At 41.5% G+C, this 22,825-nt stretch overlaps 1 protein-coding gene across 2 annotated transcripts; it reads right to left on the bottom strand.

The window, feature by feature from the left end:
- Positions 1–1,368: 1,368 nt before the first annotated feature.
- DIPK2A (divergent protein kinase domain 2A) lies at positions 1,369–15,326 on the bottom strand. 2 transcript variants are annotated; one of them, XM_422591.7, is made up of 3 exons: positions 14,563–15,326; positions 5,179–5,482; positions 1,369–4,262 (listed from the first exon to the last, which is right to left on the bottom strand). In XM_422591.7, exons 1-3 carry the CDS (start codon positions 15,214–15,216, stop codon positions 3,931–3,933), a joined length of 1,290 nt encoding a protein of 429 aa, XP_422591.2. In that variant the 5' UTR covers positions 15,217–15,326; the 3' UTR covers positions 1,369–3,930. The 2 variants fall into 2 exon arrangements, with proteins under 2 accessions (XP_422591.2, XP_040562006.1); XM_040706072.2 differs by lacking the exon at positions 14,563–15,326 and adding an exon at positions 8,105–11,512.
- Positions 15,327–22,825: the final 7,499 nt, after the last annotated feature.

Genomic DNA, 22,825 nt, shown 5'->3' with positions numbered 1-22,825 from the left:
CGGGTCTTTCATTCTCCTAACAAAGTCCTGCACACTCTACAAACAGACAGCCTTTGTAGAAGCTTTCTACAAAGAAAAGGCACAGGGCTATTCTGCATCAAGCAAAAGCTTACTACTGTTTGAGCTCCTGTGCTCAAGAAGGACACGGAACTACTGGAGAGTGGAGGGCAGTGGAAATGACTGGGGCCTGCAGCTCCTCCTCTGTGAGGAAAGGCTGAGACCTGAGACTGTTCAGGCTGGAAAACAGTGAGAGGGGATCATATAAATGCTCATACACATCTAATAAGCAGGAGTCAAGTGGACAATGGTGGGCTCTTTTCAGTGGTTCCCAGCAACAGAACAAGGGGCAGCAGGGACAAACTGGAACTGGAGAAGTTTTGCATGAACACAAGGAAAAACTTCTTTACTGTGAGGGACGTTGTAGATACTTCTTCTCTAGAGAAATTCAAAACCCACCTGGATGCTGCCCCATGTAACCTATTGTAGGGAACCTGCTTCAGGAGGGAGGCTGGACTTGATCTCCAGAGGTCCCTTTCAACTCCTATTGTTCTGTGCAATCTCATGATGAAAAAGTATCTGGTGAGAAAATAGCATGACTTTAAGTTCAAGGCAAGCAGGATGAAACCATATTATACTCTAGAAACTGCTGAAAGAAAAAGCAGCAGCACCTGTTCATGCCAGTTTCTTCTCAAGATTTAATGATCCTGACTGAGCTGGAAAATTCACAAGTTTCAATTTGATTGTTTGCAGTTCCTGAAGATGAGAGACAGGTGGATTGCAACCAAAAATCAAAACCTCAAATATTTTTGAGGGTTCATATTATTTATAGACACAAATTCAGAAGAGAATAGTACTGCTGCAGGTGTTAGTTTCAAATGCAAATGCCTTATGAAAAAATCCAGAGTAAATAAATACATAGCATCAAAAGTAATTATGTGTTTATATTATATTACCTGCTAAAATATTGTACTGAAAAGTCCATGTCAGTAGCAATATAAACTGTTCCAAAGGCAAGGAAAAATAAGTTCCTCAAACAAAGAGGGAAGGTACCAACTTGATATAAAAGTATTCAATCTTTCATTCCATAAAACAGGAGGGTACAGCTTGTCAGGTTGTTTCCAAGACAATGAGTCCTACTTACAATAATCTTAAAAAGGAAAACATTTCTGACAGATCATTAATGCTTTCAATCAAACAATCTGTTAGAAGAGTAGGGAGCGGGAGAACGATGTTCTGAGCTGCCGTCACTGATAACTACAAAGCATCCCACAACAGTACAAAGAATGAGTGCTTTGTTTAATTCAAGACTAAGCCAATCTTAAAAACCAAACAAAAAAAGGCTGACAGATCTGAAAGTGAGCATCTGAGTTGAGGTTCTTAAAGTACTCTTTATTAATATCATTAGAAGTTGCAGAAACAACTTTCTTGTAATATAAAGGCACAGGGAAACAGTTTTGATAAAATATTCCAATCAAACAGTAACTTACAGTACAAAAGGACAATTGTAATGCACATACAAACCCCAAACACCTCATTCAAAAATATTTCACCGTGCTCATCAATAATAATGGGCAATGACTAAAAATATAAATCGTTATTGTACAATAAATATCTGATAGGTGCAAACTGACCAAAATTTATTGCTCTCCACAATGTTTTCCCTGTAGTATTTTATTTTTTCCCCTCCTCTTTAAAGTTCCAAATTCCTTTTATAATCTACTTCATTGACTTGTTTCTGAGGGAACTAAATCCCAAAACAAAGCTGACAGGACGTTCTAGCAGTGACAGAACTGCCTCAAGTAGTAACCAGAGCTGGTAGTGTTTGTTTCTTTTAAAACCGGAACAGTCGCACTCCACTCTCTCACTGGGAAACGTGGTGGATGGTTTAATAAAAATTAAAAAAATAAAATCACCGTTAGTGATAAGTCAAGGCTTTTATGGTAGTGTAGCATTACCCAATGCTAGTCTAGTTTCCTCAAACAAGAGCATTTTATGATGCAAAATTATATGAATGCTCTGACAGCTTACGTCACAGCAAGTAAAACAGACTTTAAACGACGGGAGGACAGAAATGAAAAACCACAACTTGCATTGGTCCTTCCAACTTCAGAAGACAATTAAGACAAGACCTAGGGAGGAAATTAGACTATATAAGCAAAGATGATTTAAAGTGAGAATTTAGGACACTAACATATCCTTAATAGTCATCTAAGAAATCAAAAGCGTTCTGCATCCTTAGATGACAACAATTCTTAAGCTTTGAGAAAGAAGGACCCATGAGTTCACTACTTCCCTCACTCTGCACTTGCAGCAATTTGGTAAAGCAACAATTTCCATCAGTCTCTCAATGCTGTATGAATAGCACACTGACTTGGTTCTTGAAAAATCACCATACATACAATCTTGCTCAGAATTTTTAGCTTGCATGAAACATTATCTTATACAAACATTTAAGAAATGTTAGTTTTCTTCATTACTGTTACCAGAAGTAACATGCATATATTTTCTTAAGAACACTGTTTTATGAATATGACTTCAGGAAAGTGATGCATTTTGTAGTAGTAAAAAAAAAAAATTATGATTAAATAATACAGTGAAAAGCAAGCTTTGAAGTAAGATCCTGTAGCAGGATGTGAGGTTTTTATAAAAAACATTAATTTATCAGAACAACTTCAGATTTACACACTTCATCAGTTTTAACTGCACTGGAAATAGACAAACTTAGTTCAAGAAAACATGTCCAGAGTGGATCTTGTTTTATCAACATAGCTGGTAAACCAAGAGATGAATATCCAGTAAACTTTGCTATACTTGAATTAAACAGAGTTGGTAACGATGTGAAGCAAATTGCTATCCTTCTGCACATATTTATTCAAATTAGGGTTTTCTTCTACTATAAGCACTTAGTTTTAGAAGCTCTTTAAACAGTAAGGAACAACCATGGAAATCTGAATTTTAAGAATTATTACCTTCAGGGTAGTATTTTTTTCCCCTACAATAGTTGAGGAATGGATAGACAAAACCAATTTCTTTGGTTTTTGCTCAACTACTCTGGAGTAGCACATTTTTATTTTTAGTCAAGCTTCTATCCCCAATTTCAATTAACACAATTTTTTTTATATTAGTCTTTCCTTAATTCACAAAGAATGCCTGCTAAATGAAGGTTTGCTCATACCATGATTTTCTGAAGAACAGTCACGTGAATGTACTGGTATTAAGGATAAGAATTTTGTACAGTAATTACATGAAGTGAAATCTCCAATGGCAGAACTACAAAAGACATCAAACAAGTGTTAATTCAAATGACATCTGAGTTTAAAGTAACTTTAAAAAAAATCTAAGCGTAGTAAACTACTGTGTAAAACCCTCTAAAATTAGACAGTAAACATGGGAATCCTGCACTCACAGTAGGAATGTACTGCACAGCATTAACATGAAAGCCTGTTAAACTTGAAACAATGCAGACAGCTATATTTACCTGTAAGTAAATGCCACTTCAGGGTGTTTAAAAAAAAAAACAGAACACAAAAATGAGACCATGTCAGGAAAAAGGCCTTTAAAACAGGCCGGTCTAACTTGACTTTCCAAGTAAAAACATCAGTTTCACATAACTGTGACACCAATGCAATTTTACATAAAGTACCCTTTGACACACAAGCTGTCAATTAAACTATCACAGTCTTTTTTGACCTACTCCCTTTTAAACAGTTTAGGAGAAGAGTCAGTAATAGCTCAAGTTTTTCTTCAGTAAGTACCTTGTCTGTTTGCAAAGGAACATTACAATACCACAAAATCTTTATGGTATTTAGAAAACCAATAAATTAGTTTCACTTCTTCATTTTCTCTTTTGAACACACAAGTTCAAGACTTCACTGTACGTGTCTTTGCAATAGTGTTTTAGCCAGTGTTGCAAAAGATTTTCATTGTGGACTACCTCACATTGTTACTGAGTTGTGCAAGGTATTCACGCAGTTCCTTTGCTGCTTGGAATCTGCCATATCGCTTCTTTGGGTTGGCACACTCATCCAGCAAGGCCTCAAGCCGGCCATCTTTGGCAATGTCAGCTGGGGGGTCATGAAGTAGTCCTCCGGAAGTGCCACGCCACGTGGCATGTCTCGATAAAAGGTTCTGACAAACAGCATAATAATTGTGGTCCACAGTGACACGAGCACAAAGAATCTCTTTTGAGAAGGACAGACAAGCTTCTTTATCACAGTCATCAAATTTGCTTTCATACCATACATCCCAGTTTTCAGGTTTATCTGTGAAATAAGGAGACAGTTAAAAAAAACCAAGTGAGAGGAGGAAAGAGAGGGTATCAAGAGCACAATACACAATGCACCCATCAGCTTTGTCATTGTTCATTTGGCCATCTCTGTGACTGAACAATTCAGACATGCTACAAAAGTTAGGTCTCACCTAACATTAAGAGGAGAGGAAAAGAACAGGAAAGTATGTTTGCGTAGTCATGAATACCGAAGTAAATGTACTCTATGTTCAGTACATGAAAATGTTTTCTTGATGGACTCAGACAACTTTTACGCAAGCTCTCTGAAAATGCGTAATAAGAAATCCACTTGCAAACCCAGAGGGGTATGGGTGAACAAACAAACAAGCCAAGCCCAAAATACCCAAAGCAAAAGTAGAATCACTTTGATGACTGCCATAAGGTTTTGTAGAGCCCAGGGTTTCACATTTGGTGTCTCCAGCCCTTAGTTTTGTGAAGTTTTCCCCATAAGCTCAGAAGAAGCAAAAACCTCAATGCAATGCCACTTTGTCAAACATCTCGTGCTGCTGCTGCTTTGAGCTTTTACAGTCAACACAAAGCTGAACAAGTTTTTCACTATTCAAATTTGGAAAGAGCATTAAAACTCAAATTACCCAATCCTTCAATTCCATTATTACAGAGCACCTACATGAGCAACTGAAATAGAAGCAGGCTAAAAAAAAAGTGCATATCAATCAACTTCAGGTAAACTCAAAGCTTCATAACACTGAACAACTGGTCAAGCTAATTCGTAACATAACTGTAGAAGAAATCTAATTTATTAATTTATAGTCTACTTGTAAAGCTAGCTTTTTTTTAAAGCACATGCACATAATATCGCACTCAGAGAGAAAGAAGAAAAAACATGGAGGTGGGTGAGGTAAGGGGAGAGAAAAATAAACGAAACTTACTCTGTCTGATTAACCTTTTGTCTGCTACCAGAACATTTTCTGCATCCACAATGATGACTTTCCCATCTCTTGGTCCAACTGCAAAGTTGTCAAAGCTGACGTCGAGGAGGTAGAGTGCAAATTCAAAGTCATTATTAGTCAGCTGCTCAGCTATTTCCATTAGCTGCCAGGCCAGATCCACTCGTTTCTCCCATGGTGCGTTAAAATAACTCCATAGCTCTTCTCCAACGTAATTGACAGCCACCATTCTTCCACACGCTCCTAAGTACTTCGCAAATGGCCAACCCTCATCAGATGGGAAACTCTAGACACAAAAAGATGTTTTTGAAATTTTCATTAAAACAAAACAGCTTATACTTTAGTAGGCTGTTTGATAAAATCTAGAAGAGACACCTGTGAATGTACAGCTACACTAGCAATAAATTCATTTCCACATACTTTTAAGTTTTCAAGGGAAAGAAAAAAACATGACAATATATTTGAGCAAGAAGTGTTGCTTGGCTGTTAGAGAGGAAAGATTTGAAAGACCTGATAAAACATTATCAAGCTTCTCATACAGGTATCTATACGCATACTTCCTCCAACTACCTTTGACACTACATCTACGGCCACTGTACTAACAAGTACACTCCCTGAAAGTATGATTTTGTTTCTGCTCTTTTTAATTAAAACTTCTCTTTTTGATAACCTAGCAGAACGAGCAAGATGCATCTCCTCATTTCTGCTCTTCCCCCCTTCCCATTTTCCCCAGTTGATTGGATTCCCTCTGAGGATCCTCTCACTTGAAGATTTCACAGAAAGGATTACAGAACAGATTAAGGTATAAAAGAAAGATTAGGGTTTTACACCTCTAGTAGTCCTTAACAAGCTACCTCTTGATTAATTCCTACATGTATACTCTGTATGTGTATTACACAAAAACACACAAAATGATATAAAAACAAGATTAGTAGCTTTCTTGATGTTAATATGAAAAACAGTAATTGTACACTACTAGTACTGAAAGAGACAGCATATTTCATATTTCAGTTATGCTGAATGCACCCTAAAGCTTCAATATAAGCAGACTAGCATTAAAAGATATCGTCTGCATTATGGATTAGAACAAACCACAAAAACATTAAGTTTAATGTTAAATGCTGTGCACTCAGGACTTCTTTAAAAGTATACACTAATTTCAAATATTTAGAAATTGCAGTGTGCCCACAAGGCTCAAGACACCCTTTACAGAATTTTCAAGGAAACTTCTGTTGTCAATCTTGTATCTATGGTACACATTAAAAAAATTAACATCATAAAATGTATAATTCACCCATTTTGTCAACTTCCACAATTGCAATGGCAAGTATAGAAGACAATTTTAGAAGAAATAACTATTTGCCATTACAAAGAAGAACTTTTACTCTGCCTTTGAACACTTACATATCATAAAAATCTTAAGACAGCTCTTTCTTACTTGGTCAAAAGGGCATCTAATCCATGTTAGTAACAGAACAGGCTGAAAGCCTAAGTATCTGGACTTGTGCTCTGTTTTGATCACTTGTGCTATTCACAGAGATAAACCTAGTCATGAAAAGCCCTGAGGATGCTACAGAACTAATTTGATATGTTTAAGGCTAGTACGATTGCTTTCAAGCTATGATAACATGTAATTGAGCAGAATTAAACCTCTCTCACTAACTGAATCTGTTACGCAATATGGGTGACATTATCCAGTCTTCAGCTTTTCATCTGCAGCTTCAGGGAAATTCATGAAGGTGACGAGTTACATGCAAACACTCACCAGTTCAGGGCAAATCAAGTGACACACACCACTAGAAGAATGGGTTTTGGTTTTGTGGTTAAAAAAAAAACAGCACACCAGTAACAGTAACATTCCAACAAGTAAATATTTCCTTTCTTATTCCACAAACAGACCGACATAATGAAAATGTGTACCAAGAAATGCCTTCAAAACAACACTTCAGGTACTTTTATCATTACTATATTCAGCCCTGGATCAAAACAAGCCCCAATGCATCTTTGTATTGTACAGTGATAGAAACAGCTGTTATCTATCACATGATATTGCTTACAAAGGAACACATCATTTCACTCAAAAAGAAGCAACAAGGAGTTGGTGCAAAGTGATAACCTGTAGGGAACTCTCAGTGCGTTTTTCCTTCCAGTGAGTGGGATCAAGGGGCAAGACAGCAAGTTCTAAGTACTGACTGCTTGTATTAACCAAGACAAATCCTGACAGCTTAGGATTGAAAGCCCAAACCTGCTCTACCTATCCTGCAAGCATACAAGTCTACTATCTGTAGACTACTCTTATAAAAACTAATTTGTACCTTGAATTGGAGAAAATTGACCTGCTTCTCTATCAACACAAGTGATATAAACTAACACAAAATTTTCATGTTGCTTCATTTTAGCAGCACTCAATGCAGCTACTGTTACAGTTCAACCACTACAGCAATTATACCTAAATCTTTTCATTTAGTTATGATTTTGTACCACTCTACCCCTTCTCTTTTCTACCGCTCTCCTCTCCTATATTCCAGTCCTGCTGTTTGCTTATGCCTCTCTTCCCAAATACAAGTTCAATCAGCAAGAGCTGATCATGGCAAAGGTCATGTCTCCATCAAAAGGAAAGGTGCATATTCCTCCCAGTCCATTAAGTACTGTCACTTCAAACCCCCCCTTTGCTTTCCAAGGAAACCAATGCAGCTGGTACTTGCTGGGCTGATGCTCAGTTGGACCAGCAGGCAGATTCAGTTCATGACATCACCCTAGTACTGAAAAACAGATGGAGGCAGGCCTGAATAGCCAGGTGCAGAAAAGAGGAAGAGCTAAAAGGACTACTTCCCATCAGTAGCAGGGATTTATATAATGGATTAAACAGATTTCAGAAGTATAGCATTATCCACATAGGTACGCTTACCTTCAAAACACATCTACTATGCTCTTTGTGTTGCATACGCTAAATTTTGTCTCACAGAAGAAATTCTTGGAGCAGTTTTACTTATTTAGAAATAAGCTTCCCAAACAATACTGCTTGCCATACTGTTACACAGATGTATTTATAACTCTGTGGCAACAAAAAGATCTTTTGACATCAGAAGTACAGGGAATCCTGCCAACATCTGCACATGTACAAACAACATCTCCGCTTCGGCTCCCTTCCAACTGGCACGTAACAGCCACATCTACACTTCATTACCCAGGCCAGTAGCTGAAGAAGGGGATTAAAATATGTACAAGTGCCCCATTCAGTACTTTTATATTCACTCCATGAATTTGACAGGAATGAAGAGCAGACCTGTTGTTTTGTAAGTAGAGATTTTTAACTTTTTATACTTTAAAAAAAAAATAAAGTAGCACATTTCTGCTGAAGATCACAGCTAACTTTTTTAGATGTATTGCCGTTCTGAAAGCCAGTAAGAGGCAAACACAAAACTGTACGGTTGTTAAACACTGTTTCCATGAACAAGCAGCACTGAGAAGCAGAAGCATAATACACAGCAGCCAGAAATCCCACGCTTCGGTACAGCTACAGACAGCATAGGTTTCACTTTAATTCTCAACCTGCTAGGAGCGTAAATATTTGATCAGATCACTTTGTACTTGAACATGCTATTTGAAGACATAAGAAAATGGCATTTGACAATTAAGATTAAATATGCTCTTGCTCACAAGAAACATCTATCGGATAAATTAATCTACAACTCCAATGCACCCACTGACATCTTATCTTTGAATGCGCACATAAGCACTGTGAAAACCACAATTACATCCCAGTGTTTAAAAACATAGCGCTGTATATGAAAACCTACTAACAAGTAGCTTAGTAGTTTTCTCACATTAAAACTTAACTTACTCTGCTCATACAGCAATATGAATTATTTCCTGATAGAAAGATGGAAAACAGTAAATACAACAAAACTCCTGATGCCTTCATTCCCCATGACAGACATCAAAAAGTTTGTTCTGTGCCCTGAATAGCTACATCTCACTGAGCAAAACTGAACAAGCCCTGCCAAAGGAACAAAGGGCACTTTGTCCCTCGAAGAATAATATTGCACTTATGTCTTTAAAAAAGAACAAAAAAAAGCTGTAGTCTAAGAAGAAATATTAAGGATTAATATGGTGAATTTATCATTTCACTCAAGAATAAAACACACTATTAATGCATTTGTCTGCCTCACTTCCATCTGTCTACACACAAAAAGATATACAAATGTGCCACTGCTTTGAACACTCAGGGCTGTGAATTGGATCCCGCAGTAAAGGCTCAGCAGCTTGAGGCTGATAAGGCCGGCTGCAGTCTGCAATAACACAAAACCTCACTGAATTACACACATAAAAGAATAATAGTTAATCATAATCAAGCGTATAATTCACCTTAATAATCAAGTCTCAAAAAAAAAAAAAGCCGAAACAGTTTGTGACAATTGAGAACTTGAGCAGTTGTTCTACTGCAGCATTAAAAAACACAGCTTTTCATTTTCAGGAGCGCTCTAGAAGACACTGTACATCACTACCCATTTTTATATACAGCTTTGTGTCTAAAATAAAGACAGTAACATACACAAAGAGCTACACCTTAAAGATGATAAAATTAATAAAAGAGATGCAAGTATGCAACACAACGGGAAATCTTTTTCCTGCTTGCCATTACTCTGAAGAGCCTGATGGCAAAGGACCTCTCCATAACACCTTGGCTAGAATTATCTCGCTAAGCTGTGCCTGCCCAGGTATGAGCTGGTACAGCCACCACAGTAATGTGCTACTCCTCCAAAGGAAAAGAATTAGTTCTCTCTCACCAAGCACTGTTGATTTTGCAGTGTAAACAGAAGTAGTGCTTGTATTAGTCACCAAGGCAAATAAGTACAGCTCTGGAGCCATGCAGACCTGGAGATCAGACTGCACAACAGAACTTCTCAGATCCAAAGGAGGTTAAAAAGCAGTCTAAAAACAGCTGCTTTCTTCTGTCATGCCGTGATTTGCATTTTAGAAGATCTGGATTCACATGTGTTTGTGAATGCTAGCGAGTGTAATGAAGACTATTTACTACTCAACTGTATACCACATAATTTAATGTTCATCTGAAGTTCTCACAGCATTTGAACATATTTGAGTGCATCTCACTGTTCAACAGTTGTGGCACTAAGGGACTCAGCTAGCAGCATGGTGGGGGTGGGCTGCATGACACGACCTAAGTGGTCTTTTCCAACCTTAATGATTCTGTGATACTATCTGTTAATACTAAACACTGAGCACTACTGTGTCAAAAAATCTGTATGAGCCAGGAAATGAATCAGATACTCGGAGGTTCATTATAGGATACAAAAGGTAGTGTGGATAAGTGCCTTGAAACCGCTATGTGGTATTTAACATAGTAATTATCTGTCAAAAAAGAACACCAAAATTCAGCCATGACAAAAGCCTGAAAGGCACTGCAGCAACAGTTAGACCAGAACCACAGAAGATAGAAGATACCCTTCTGCTAGGGCAGGGTCAGAGAAAAAGCTGCAGAAATGCACTTTGCCTATCATTCACAGCCAACTGCTGTAACTGTAAATAAATACAGCCAACAAAAAAAAAAAAAAAAACAACAACACAAAAAACCCAAGCCCTCACATGACTTACAAGCATTTTATTTACTTTTAACTGCAAAGTTCGCATAGGGTGAGTTTCCTTTGGAAAAAGAGTGAACCCACTGCCCTGTTAGCTGTGCAGCCAGAGCTGCAGCACTGCAGGACCAGCCCTATCTGTGCTGGGACCGCTGCAGTTATGAGAACATACGGGTCAGTTTTGACAGCAGAAGGGTAAAGTGTCCTTCACAGCTTGCCACGCGATCTCACTAGATAAACAGCCATTTTTACTGAAAACACAGTTTTCTAACTTCGAAGCAATTTCCCAGCTCAGCAGCAGTGCTCCATCAGTTACAGCAGTCAGTTTCCCGAGCACTCTGCCTTGCTCTTCTCCTCTCTGTCTCTATGCACAGGACTCAGGATCTTCTTGCTGGGCTCTATGTGTGAGACAACATGTGCTCCCTGCTCACAGCATCCAAACAACAGCAACTTCTGGTGCTGCTTGTCTGAACGAGTTGCCTATGTTTACATTAAGTATTGCTTCAGGTGCATCAGGTTTTGATTAAAAACGAGAACTCACATGCTAAGCTCTAAGAGACGATATGCATAACCTTTAACATATGGCTTATTTCATTCGAATGCGAATTCAGATGGAAAAAGGTGAAAGAGACTAGTTTAGTGAGACTCTACAAAAGGAAAAAATAATAACTTAATGAGTGAAGGCAGAGACCTTGTGCATGTACAGGGTGACCCCTGTATTGGTACAGGTGGGGGGGTCCCCTTATAAGAAATTAAAGGGGGGAAGAACTCTTACTTCAGAGGTGGAGTTTGGGGAGTGGTTTACTAGGAATAGGCAGGGCTTGGGAGGAGTTTGGTAGAAAGGGGGCAAGGCTTTCGCTTATCAATAGCACATCGCAAAGGAGGAAGCTCCTGGAATTCCACATCTGAAGCCTTCAGATAAGAAACCAGACCAATCACCACGAAGGAAATCATACTCAAAAAGACTTGACTATACACTGTGCATGTCCAAGAAGGAGTGAAAAGCAAGAAGACATTCGTGGAATTAATTAGCATAGTACGACCCACTGTCTAGAATGAGTTAGCATTACTTCCTTCGTGGAATTATGAGTGTGCATATTGTGTGGTATAAATATGACTGCTTGAGAGCCACTAGTGGCACAACCAGGGCAGTAAGAGCCCCCCCATGTGCTGTGTATACACCTTAAATAAACTACCTTACATTCTGAGTCTTGTGAGCCTGAGTGCTGTTCTGCAGGTCATTACTAGGAAGGAGAGAAACTGCACCAAGTAATCCTTCCATCCGCTTTATGAAGCAGAATGCCAGAAGGGGCTTTATCTTCACTGAATACAAGTATACAACTGCTTAACAAATGGTAACATGAAAGCAATCAAAAATATGCATCTTAAGACTGCAATAAGTAATCTACACAAGACTGCCGTGTTTTATACTACCGCTCGCAGCCTTACAACAGAAGAGCATTACGTTCTTATATCAGGGGAGGTTACAGACCCAACTGCAAGCTTACTCCAGGAAAAGCTTTATACCAATTGCAACTATATGGTTCTGTGGGCAATGCCACTCAGGAGCAACCATGCTTCAAACGTTAGGCTTCAAGCTTAAATCCCAATCCCTGGTTTAAAAAAAAGTTTTTGATGAAAAAATCCTTAAGTTACTAGCTCTGACAGATGAGTAAAGGGACTTTTCTGTCACTGTCTGCTTCTATCTGGTTGGTGCTAAAATTAAATAACACAGAACTTAAAAGCACTGAATATCACTCAGGTTTGCTTTCTTGGAAGCAGCTGACTTTTAGAAGAAGCCTCTGGTCTCATTCCCATGCCAGTATCTGCCTTCATCAATCATGCAGAAAGTATGCCATGAAGCATTTCGCATATCTTATGTATAAATGGAAGCAAAGTCCACAGTCATTTATCAGTTCTGGAAAATAACCTCTCATACAGAGCACCCTGCATCTTGCTGTTGCAAAAGCTGCATAACAGAGTTGTGTATAACGCACTCCCCTGGTAGAGGCTGGGAAAGGAGTTGTGTGTGACACAGGGTATAAAGGAGAAAAATTGATTCAGGTTTACACATGGAAGATACTTTACTCCCGATTGAAGGAAGGCATTCAAACCTTCAGTACCCATCATCAAAGCTGCTGAATGCGGCTCCGCAGAATACATTAACTTTACAAAGTTTTGCAACACACAAAGCTGGTCTGAAGTTGCCCTAGAATGTTTTCCAGGGTACACCCACCTACCAACATTTCCAATACCCTGTGGAACACTTCTCATTTGATTAGAGGTGACAGAACCGTACCACATAGCGGAGTGGCAAGGATTGCCTTGCTTTCCACCAATGTGACCTGCTCTGCTCTCAGCAGCACTTTCAGTAAGACAAATGGTGAGCAAAGCACTCCTTAAGCTCCACACGAAGAGGTTTTTCATCTCTTCAGTAGGTTTGCCTAAAAACCTGAAGGCTCATCTACACCTTAGTAAAGAGCTGATATAAACGAACCAGTGCTGCCCACTGCCTGGGACCCAGCCCACAACAGTCAGAGACACAACTGTGCCATCTCCTTCACCTCTAAGGACTGCATCGCCCCTGCAAATTTCAGAGAAGCATACTCTTTTTGCAGAAGAGAACCTCTTTACAAAGAAGCTTTTTGCAGCCATCTAGGTGTACAATCATTGTGCTGGAACACGTGCTCAAAGCCAACACTCTACGTTGAATGAAGCACAGCCAAAACAACGTGATTCCCAAATGACTTCCAAATACACTCAGCAAAGTAAGGCAATAATCTGCACTCTCTGTTTTATGTGGAGTTTCCTTACTACGCTCAGAGGAGCACCGGCACACTGTGCATTCTGTGCCCTGAAAAGCAAGCTGGGAACTGCGGGGAGAAACAAATCAAGTGCTGTAGATAGAAAGGCTGAAGGGAAGCAGGCTACCCTGAAATATACTTTTAATTAAACACAGTTCATAAATGCCCTCTCTTGAAATGGACCAATAAATGAAGGTGCTGGAGGCAAAGCCTGGAGCCCTGCTTTTTGGGCGCTGGAAGTTTTTTAGCTTCCTCAGTAGGGAAAAAAGTGGATGTATCTAACAGCAGTCACACAGCCATGCCGTCACACATGCTTGCAAATATTCTCTTTGGAATACGTCAGTTAGAAGTGCGTGCAGCTCAGCAGCCAGACAGCACAGCTCTGAGCCCAGCGTGTGCAGCGAGGGCAGGCCTGGAGATCCCTGACAGAGCTAAAAGCCAAAATATAAGGCAAGGGGAGGCTGCCAGACACAAGCAGGTATGTGCAGCTGGATGGTGCCACAGAATGCAATGGTATATCGTCAACTTCTGACCTAAAAACATGAATGAAATACAAAATTTAGCTGACATACCGAAGTATACCTGTTTGCCTACCAGTGCGTAACAGCACGTCACCAGTGCTCTTAAATAAAGAGCAAAGGAAGCACAACTGCTGAGAAGTGAACGCTACATAATTTGTTGCTCCACCTTTCAGCTAGGAAATACACATTTTTTACTACCAAAAAAGCAACTTCTGTATTTAGCTCCGAGAAGAACACAAGGCAGCGCGGCTCAGCTTCGTACAAGGGGAGCACAGCAGCGCTACGCCACGCTGACCCCACCGCCGCCGGCAATCCCGGCCCCGCAGCACCACAGCCCGCACCACCGCCCCGCGCTGAGCCGAGGACAAGGAGGACGACGCCCCGAGGCGCCCCCGGCCCAGCGGCCGCTCCCGGCCCCCCTCCCGCCTGCCGGCCGCTCACCTGCAGCACCAGCGGTTCGGGGTTGAAGGCGAGGGTGATGAGGAGCTGCATGCGCTCCGAGTCCTTCAGGTTGCGCAGCAGGAAGCTGCCCGAGTCCTTGGTCTCGGCGTAGCGGCGCACCAGGCGGTCGAGCAGGCGCTGCGAGGGGCAGTGCACCAGGTCGGACCAGCCCTCCACGGCGTCGGGGGTGAGCAGCCGCACGTCGCCGTTCAGGCTGGCGAACTCGGTGGCGTGCAGCGCCTGCAGCAGGTCGCAGCGCCCCCTGCCGGTGGCGCGCCGGCAGATCTTGGCGTCGATGTCGGCCAGCTCCTGCGCCGAGCCCAGGCGCTTCAGCACGACGCGGCGGCTGCCCTCGCGGGGCTCCCCGTAGCGCGCGAAGTACACGTTCTTCACGTTGAAGAAGTCGAAGAGGCGCAGGCGGCCCCAGCTCTCCAGGCGCAGCTGCCCGTTGAGGAACTTGCGGCACCAGCTGGTGCCCCAGCAGGCCGGGCACTTATTGAGCTGCAGGAAGCGCCGCTCCGCCAGCTCGTTGCGCTGCAGCGAGGCCAGCAGCGAGTGCGTGTTCAGCACCAGCGCCGCCGCCAGGCTGCCCAGCACCGCCAGCTTCACGTAGCGGTACAGCCGCCCCAACTTCAGCGACACCAGCCGCAGCATCGTCCCGGCCGCGCCGGGCCCCCGCCGCCCTCCCTTCCTCCGCGCCGCGTCTCCGGCACCACTAAACTCCGCGCCTCGCCGCCCGCCCGATAAAAGGCGGCCAAGTTACTGAGGGGACGGCGGGCGGGGGAGGGGAGGGGAGAGGGGGAGGCGCCAGCGGCCCGCCGGCCCGCGAGGCCACGCCCGCGAACGAGGCCACGCCCCCGAGGGAGGAGCCCCGCCACAGCCGCCGCCGCGGGCCTCCTCCCGCCGCCCCTCCCGCGGGGCCTCCTCCCGCCGCCGCCCCCGCCCACCTGGGGCTGCGAGTGACGTCCCGTCCTCGCGCGCTCTCGCAGACGGCGGGAGGCGGGGCTCGCGGGGTCCGTGCGCGCGCTGAGGGAGGGGCGGGGGGCGGGACCGAGCGCCCCTCATGTCTCCGCCCTCCCGCCCTTCTGCGCCGGGCGGGTCGGGGTCGAGAGGTCGGCGCTGAGGCCGCCGTGTGCGTTGCCTTCCCCAGCTGCGGTCCCAGTGAGAGACGCTCGCTGTCCGCCCGCGGGGTACAGCCTGCCCGGAACGGCGCAGTTCGCATCGCCGCGAGGCCCCGCCCGCCCCTCACCACGCAGCGGGCGCGCGCCGTTCCCGCCCACCGCTGCTCGTCGCTGCCGCTCAGCGGCGCCGTGGGGATCGCTGCCTTTCCCGGGATGCCGGCCGGGACCTCGCCCTGAGGGGCGGCACCGGCTGACGGCGCTGTTGGAGTTGGGGCGAGCGCAGAAGTGATGTTCGTGCGATAGAATGGGCGTATGGCGCTGTGCTTTACACACAGCGGACGGTGCGCGGAGGATCGGTTTGCTGGGGCCGCAGGACAGGGTGTGTGATCGTTGGCAAAGCGTGGCAGAGTGCTATTTTCCAGTGACTTCATTTCCATGATTTAAGTACGAAAATATTGGAAATACGTTTGTATTTTTGCAGTTTCACACTCCCTGTGTATTCTTTTGCCATCTGTATATGTAATTGATGGAATTAAAGGGGTTGGAAAGGACCTCTGGAGATCATCAAGTCCAATCCCCTGCTAGAGCAGGTTCCCTATGGTAAGTCACACAGGAAGGCATCCATACCTCTCTGTGCAGTCTTTTCCTGTGCCCTGTTACCCTCACAGTAAAGAGGTTCCTTGTCGTGTTCGTATGGAACTTGCCATGCTCCAGTTTTCACCCATTGCCCCTTGTCCTGTTGCTGAACACAACTGAAAAGAGCCTGGCCCTATCCGTCTTACTTTAGATGTTTAGAAACATTAAATGTGTGTAAAACATCTTCCCGGTGTCTAGTGTACAAATTTTGTCACTAAGCTAAATATCTGCAGTGTGTGTACCTCTGGGGGGGGGGGGGGGGGTGTCAGACATGGCCATATTGCATCCACCACATTGCATCCATCGCATTCCCAGTCTCAATAAATGCTGTTGTAGGATCAGATCATCCCATCAGCGAGATTTAGCCTACAAAACCAACATTTTCTATTACAAAACAAATATATACATAATTTAATTATATACATGTATATTCTACATGTACATATAGATTACCCCAGCTCAGGTCTTCAGTATGGGCACACAGACTGATGACACTTTTCAAGTAATAGATCCTTAAAGCTGAACAGACTTTCTGGATGTGAACTCCAAACTCTGCACCCAAACATGCTCAGTCTTCCTTACATGCTGGTGGTGGGTTTTTTAATCTCCTTGTATTTACTGTGTAAATTTGTAGCATCATAGAATCACTTGAGTTGGAAAGGACCCTTAAAGGCCATCTGGTCCAACTCCCCTGCAGTGAACAGGGACATCCACAGCCCCATCACGTGCTCAGAGCCCTGTCCAGCCTGACCTTGGGTGTAGCTCTAATTCAGATTTACAAATTTTGCTTAAGACCGAAGAATGAAAAAGCTGAGGCAGATTTAGTAAGAAAAAGCAATGGAGGGAGAGCACTTGGTTGAAAAGCTAATTATTCAGTAATGATTTATGTAGCTTGTAACTCTTATAAAGGATGATTTGTGAGTGATCCATTTCAAGGTGGGAGGGGAATCTGTTTCAAGATGCAGGGGAGTGCAAAGACAACTAGATAATGCACCATAACGTATGTATTTCAAAATCTGTTTTTCTAGAGTTGCCTTCACTAAATCTAAGTTCAAAATAAACTACAGTAGTTTTTCTGTGGATACATCTGACCATGTAATTCATCAGATTCCAGTGACTGGAATGAGAGTACAGACCATCAGCAGAGAGCAAGTGCGTGAAGTTCTGTGACACAGCACGTTAGTGCAGTTACACAGCAATTTGCAGTAGCTCAGCAGTGAGGTCTCAGTTTGCTCCACGTTATGAAGTGTTATTCTAACAGTTACCTGTTATTGCTGGTTCCATATATGTTTGTTTGTTTTTTATTATCTTCTATAAAAATGTTGTGTTGAAGTTAGGCATAGACCTTTGATGTAAGCAGACATCATATATTCGCATTGTTTTCAGATACATCAAGAGGTGTCACGATAACCATGGACTGTGTGGCTATGGAGATGACTTTCAATAAGTATCTAGCATAGTGACTTTAAAGACTTGGGTAGATCCAAGCATTTTCTCTCCATAAGGACAAAGCAAACAACTGTCCCAAGTTTAAGCTATTTGGAATCCAACTACTCTGTGCAAAGGGCTGATAACAGGCTCTGGCATACGACGGTACTTCATTCTGAGCTCTTCTACTTCAAACTACAGAATGAGCAGCTGTCCAAAATGACAGCTATCTGAAAATCCTTGCAGATAATGGATATGGAGTGTCCCATTGTGTTTTCTAAATTGTTCTTTATAGATTCATTTCCACACTGAATCACATAACCACCTTGCAGCTTTCAAAATCGGGATGATCATGACTTTTAACCAGACAACTCTGACAGACGTGCCGGGAAAAGCAACTACTGTAAATTCTGCACATTCATAATCAGAGTTCACTTATTTCCATTCTGTGCCTCAGACTTACTGCATAGATATCATTCAGAAGCATGCACCACAGGAATGGCTGAAATTCCTGAGTATTTTGCCTCACTAGAGGATATCTTCAGATATCTATATTCAATATCCTCAGGCATCTTTCAAATTTGATCTCTTGTCAGGAAAAAAAAGAATGTACATATTTGAAGAAATTTGGATATATGATTAGGTTGTGTAATCTATGTCTCCATCCAACCATCTGCTCCAGCTCTCTTAGAGACCGAGGGGAAGGGATGCTGTTCACAGTTGCCTGAGAATATGTAGCATAACCGCTGCTCTGTATTCTACTTTCTGCAGAATCAAAAACTATTTTACTACACTGTACTGCTTACAGTACAGCAAAATGAAATCAGCATGTGGTTCTGGAAAAATATTACCCAAAAGGTGTTCTATGTTAATCTATTCTACGAGAAGTGGGAGGGAATATCCTTCTTTAATCAACTGCAGTAAACTGCTGTTTTAATACAATTTTAATTCCTGCTTAGAGTACAAGCAAAAATGATAAATAAGCAACAAGGTTACTTTCTCTATAAATAATCAGCACATTTTTAAATGGCTTGAAGTCTGTGCACATAACACAACAGTACATGTGGAAACATAACACAAATACTGGCTCTGTACAGTTCTTGCCTTGAGCAGCTTGGCATTTTTCCCTCAATTTCTTTTTCCTTTTAATTGGTAAATATTATGCTTAGAACAGCTGAATAACATTATAAGTTATTTTGCTGAATCAACATCAAGCAAATGTGCTTTGTCATCATGACATGCACATTTGCTGATTACTGCACTGAACTTGAACATCAAAATCGACAAAAGAATGTTTAAATTCTCCTTTCCCCACATCTTCAAATATAAATCAAGGATGTGCATTATTTTTTCCCTTAAAAGTCAACATCTATCTTCGCTCTGTTTTCATGCAGATTGTTCTTTATCATGGTGGAACAAGAAGGCTGCAGTGTTATTGTCTGAAGTCTATTTATAATTTTTTTCTCCTGTGAATTTTAAAGCCTCACAAAGAATTATTAAATGTTTTAATCTTCAGACTGTGCAAAACAGTTTTCCATAAAGACAGAAGACCTTTTCTTTCGGTGCAGTAATTGTGCTACTTTTACTTATCGATTTAGTTTGTTTAGTTCTATGTATTTATGTACTTGATAAATTACTCTGAGGTTTTGGGTTTTTTTAATTATTATTACTTTTTTTCTGTATATCATTCATTCATAAATTTGCAAGCTTTATGTTATAGTAATCAGAACTTTCACGGCATGGAAATTTGCTCCTGAAATGTATTCTTTTTGTGTTATCTTATACACAAAGAAACCTGAAAGGACTGTACCAAAATCAACAGATTACTGCTTGGCCATTAACTTGGAATCAATGAATTGTCCTGAGTCTGATGTTAATGATTTCAAATGATTCTTTTATAATTAATTACACAGATTGCAAGAAGGGAACCCTTCCTCTGCATGGAGTGGGGGCTGCATGAGAAAATAGCCCTGGAGCCACAGCTACAGCAGTACAGCGGGCCTGCTGCATTATTTTTTGGGTGAAGTCTGACCAAAATCACCTCTGTGGTCAGCAGGTGGGTCAGCCCACTGCCTCCTGGGAGAGAGGGCTTAGTTACCCAAGCAGATAAACTCTTCCATTGCTCCATTCTTTTTTTTTTTTTTTTTTTTCTTTTTTTCTTAAAAAAGTAGCTTAATATGTAGAAGCAGCAATCCCAAGAAAGATGCTGTGGGCACAGCCAGGCTCCTGGTTGCTTTGTGGTCACACTGTGAGCTGAGAAATTATCGCTGAGTAAAGCTCCCCAGAACTGTTCTAAGTCACAAGGTGATAGGTGTGAAAGTTTAGATGGCAGCGATTCATTATCCAGAGAGCCTGGGGACTGCTACAGAATGGGAGGTCCTTATATGCTGTGTAGTATTTCATTTATAAATGAAAGAATACTGCACCTGAGGGCTGGCAGTAATTAGAGATTACCTGAACTTTCTGCACACTGTAGTCCCTTCTGCAGGCATGCTGTGTGTGTTTGTGGAAGCTTCGTGCAGAGTTAACGATAATCAGTTTCCCCATGCACTGAGTAGGATGTATGTGCTGGTCAGCTGTTGGGAGTGGGGCAATGCCACCTTTCTGAGGGTTGTTTTTAACAGGATCTAGAATTTTAAATATAACAAACATTCTCATAGCCAAAAACATTCATGATGTACTGGATATGAGTGGTCCTGTGCGGAGCCTGGAATTGGACTCAGTGATCCTTATGGGTCCCTTCCAACTCAGGATATTCTATTCTATCTCTGGAAAAAAAAAAAAAACAATAACCAACTCTCTAATTTAGTCTGTCATGTTCCTTCAGTGGTGACTGTCCATCTTATTGTAAATAGTGCAAACTGGAAACCACATCAATGCAGTTGGCGACTTTTGCATTCTTCTTTACGAAAGCCACTATTATTACAAATGAATCTCTAAGTGACTATGGCAAGGTATTGCTATGGCAACCATCATCCACAACAGCAGCTGCTCGCTTTTCATTGCCTTTGTATATATACATTAAAAATGGCAATATCTCTCCTTTCAGTTTTATTGTTTAACAGTAACATTTCAGAAACTACACATGTAATGTCCAATGAAACCAATTTATGGGTTAGATTTATCCAGTCTATTAGTTTTAGTCTTAGAGTTGTTGAGAATTAGCTAAAGCCACAGCTTTCATTTGATTTTGTGCCATGAGAAATTAATGCACAAATGATAACACAATGAAGTTCCTTCTACACTGTTTCATCGTATACAACAGATGAAAAGATTTTCCAGTAACCCAGTTTCAGAAAATGTATTTATTTTCAATACTTACTGTTTTTATAGTAATTATAGTCAGTAGTTATGAAGTAGTTTTCCTCCCCTGACAACCTTCCCAGAAGGAACATGTAAGAAACATGTAAGGAATCTTACATCAAATCGCCGATACATCTCATATGGAAAAGAGAAGAAAAAATGAAGTGGCCTCTCCAAGTCAAAGCGTCTATAGTTTCATCCTCTGATCTGAATCAATTTCTACAGACACAAGGTCAGTTAAATTACATACTTTCTGTACTTTTCTCCAGCTGACAATCTGCTGGTTATAATGCAAGGACACAAGGACTCAAATAGATTTTTCTGACATGGTGTGCAGTCTGGCACAAAGCAGCCTTACAAATGCTGCTTGCCTACTCTGCTTTTGCAGATCTAGAGATAGCATATAAGTGCAAGCCCTGCCAATTTTGAGTAGCGTAGTTAGCTTTATGCAATCTATCTGTAGGTATCAGAATCCCTGTTGCCAGATGTGAATGTTTCGTGTTCCCAAACTTAAAGATCTAGTTACATTTCCATGCTAGAAAAGTTAGTACTGCAGTTTCCATCCTTCACAGTACATTTGGAAGCATAGCAGGATTAAAACAAGAATAATGGAACAATGTCTGTGACTGTATGTTATATTGGTATTTATTGGAGTAATACCACAGATAACAGATGATTTATTTCAGTGTTATAGGGCCAAATTGTGATATCATTTTCTCACATTCAAGAGAATCTAATTTTAATAAGTAATGCACTAACAGAATAAAGCATCATACAGTAGTGCTGCTGAAGTGTTTCCAAGTAGCACTATCAGAACATCTCAGCACAGAAGCAAAGATGCATACCTTTGCAACTTTGACTTCATAGCATTCTGAATGATGCTGTAGTGTGTGATAATATTGCAATGCTGCACAGATGGTGAATGGCATAAAATTACCCTTTCATTTGTAAACAAACTCGGTATTCAGCCTTACATCTGCAGAAGAGAAAGGACAGTAAAGCAATTCAGTGACACTTTTCTTCTTTGAATCAATTTTAAAGTTGCTGGCTAAATGCTTCTCTTACTGGTGAAAGTTTTGTTTCCTAGACATTAATGCTACAAGGGGAAAAAAGACTGCAGGGTTTCTAGCAAGAGCAGCACCACATTTCAAATTAAACTAAATGGAGTTTTGAAGAATACCCACTAAGAGAAACCACCGTATTTTTCCATGCTTTTTCTAATAGCACTAAATGGTGTCGATTTTATTGTCTTCAGTACATTATGCATGGCAATCAGTAGGCAACTCTGATTCAACCTATTTATGACATAGTATTACTGAGTGGAGTTAATACCCATTTCATACTGTAGAGGTACAAAAGCACTTCTGAAAAAATTAGAGAAAGCTATTTGGTGTGAATCTGATTTATGTACTCTGTCTTAAACTGAAGCAAAGGCAATTGCTACTGCAGATTTACAGAGCAAAAGAAAACAACATCCAAAGCATTAATTATAGGATGGGATTTTCTAATTACCCAGAAGACTCCAAACATATGTCATAGTTTTGCAGAAGTGACAAGCACCACATCTGAACAGATATTTCTCAGTATCCCACTGTAATCCTTTAATACTTAGGCTTCCTTACTGGCAAGATCTCAGCTTTCTGTGATTCTGCAGTCATAGAAATGCCGTTCTCCAATGGAAACCTGTATGCATTGTGGAAGTAACTTACAAACGGAGGCTCATGAGGTCTGTTCCATACTTCAACACATTGAGAACAGAGATATTTTTTATGTAA

This window comes from Gallus gallus, chromosome 9 (assembly GCF_016699485.2).
Source record: "Gallus gallus isolate bGalGal1 chromosome 9, bGalGal1.mat.broiler.GRCg7b, whole genome shotgun sequence".
Lineage (NCBI taxonomy): Eukaryota > Metazoa > Chordata > Aves > Galliformes > Phasianidae > Gallus > Gallus gallus.
The sequence above is the reverse complement of the archived record's forward strand: the minus strand, read 5'-3'. Positions and strand labels throughout refer to the sequence as shown.

What these genes read in the sequence shown, in the direction of transcription:
- DIPK2A (XM_422591.7), bottom strand. Translation starts at nt 15,216, where the DNA reads ATGCTGCGGCTGGTGTCGCTGAAGTTGGGGCGGCTGTACCGCTACGTG. An exon ending in CCGAACCGCTGGTGCTGCAG is followed by an intron (nt 5,483 to 14,562) that starts GTGAGCGGCCGG and finishes TTTTGTGTCTAG; the next exon opens with AGTTTCCCATCTGATGAGGG. An exon ending in CAAAAGGTTAATCAGACAGA is followed by an intron (nt 4,263 to 5,178) that starts GTAAGTTTCGTT and finishes CTTATTTCACAG; the next exon opens with ATAAACCTGAAAACTGGGAT.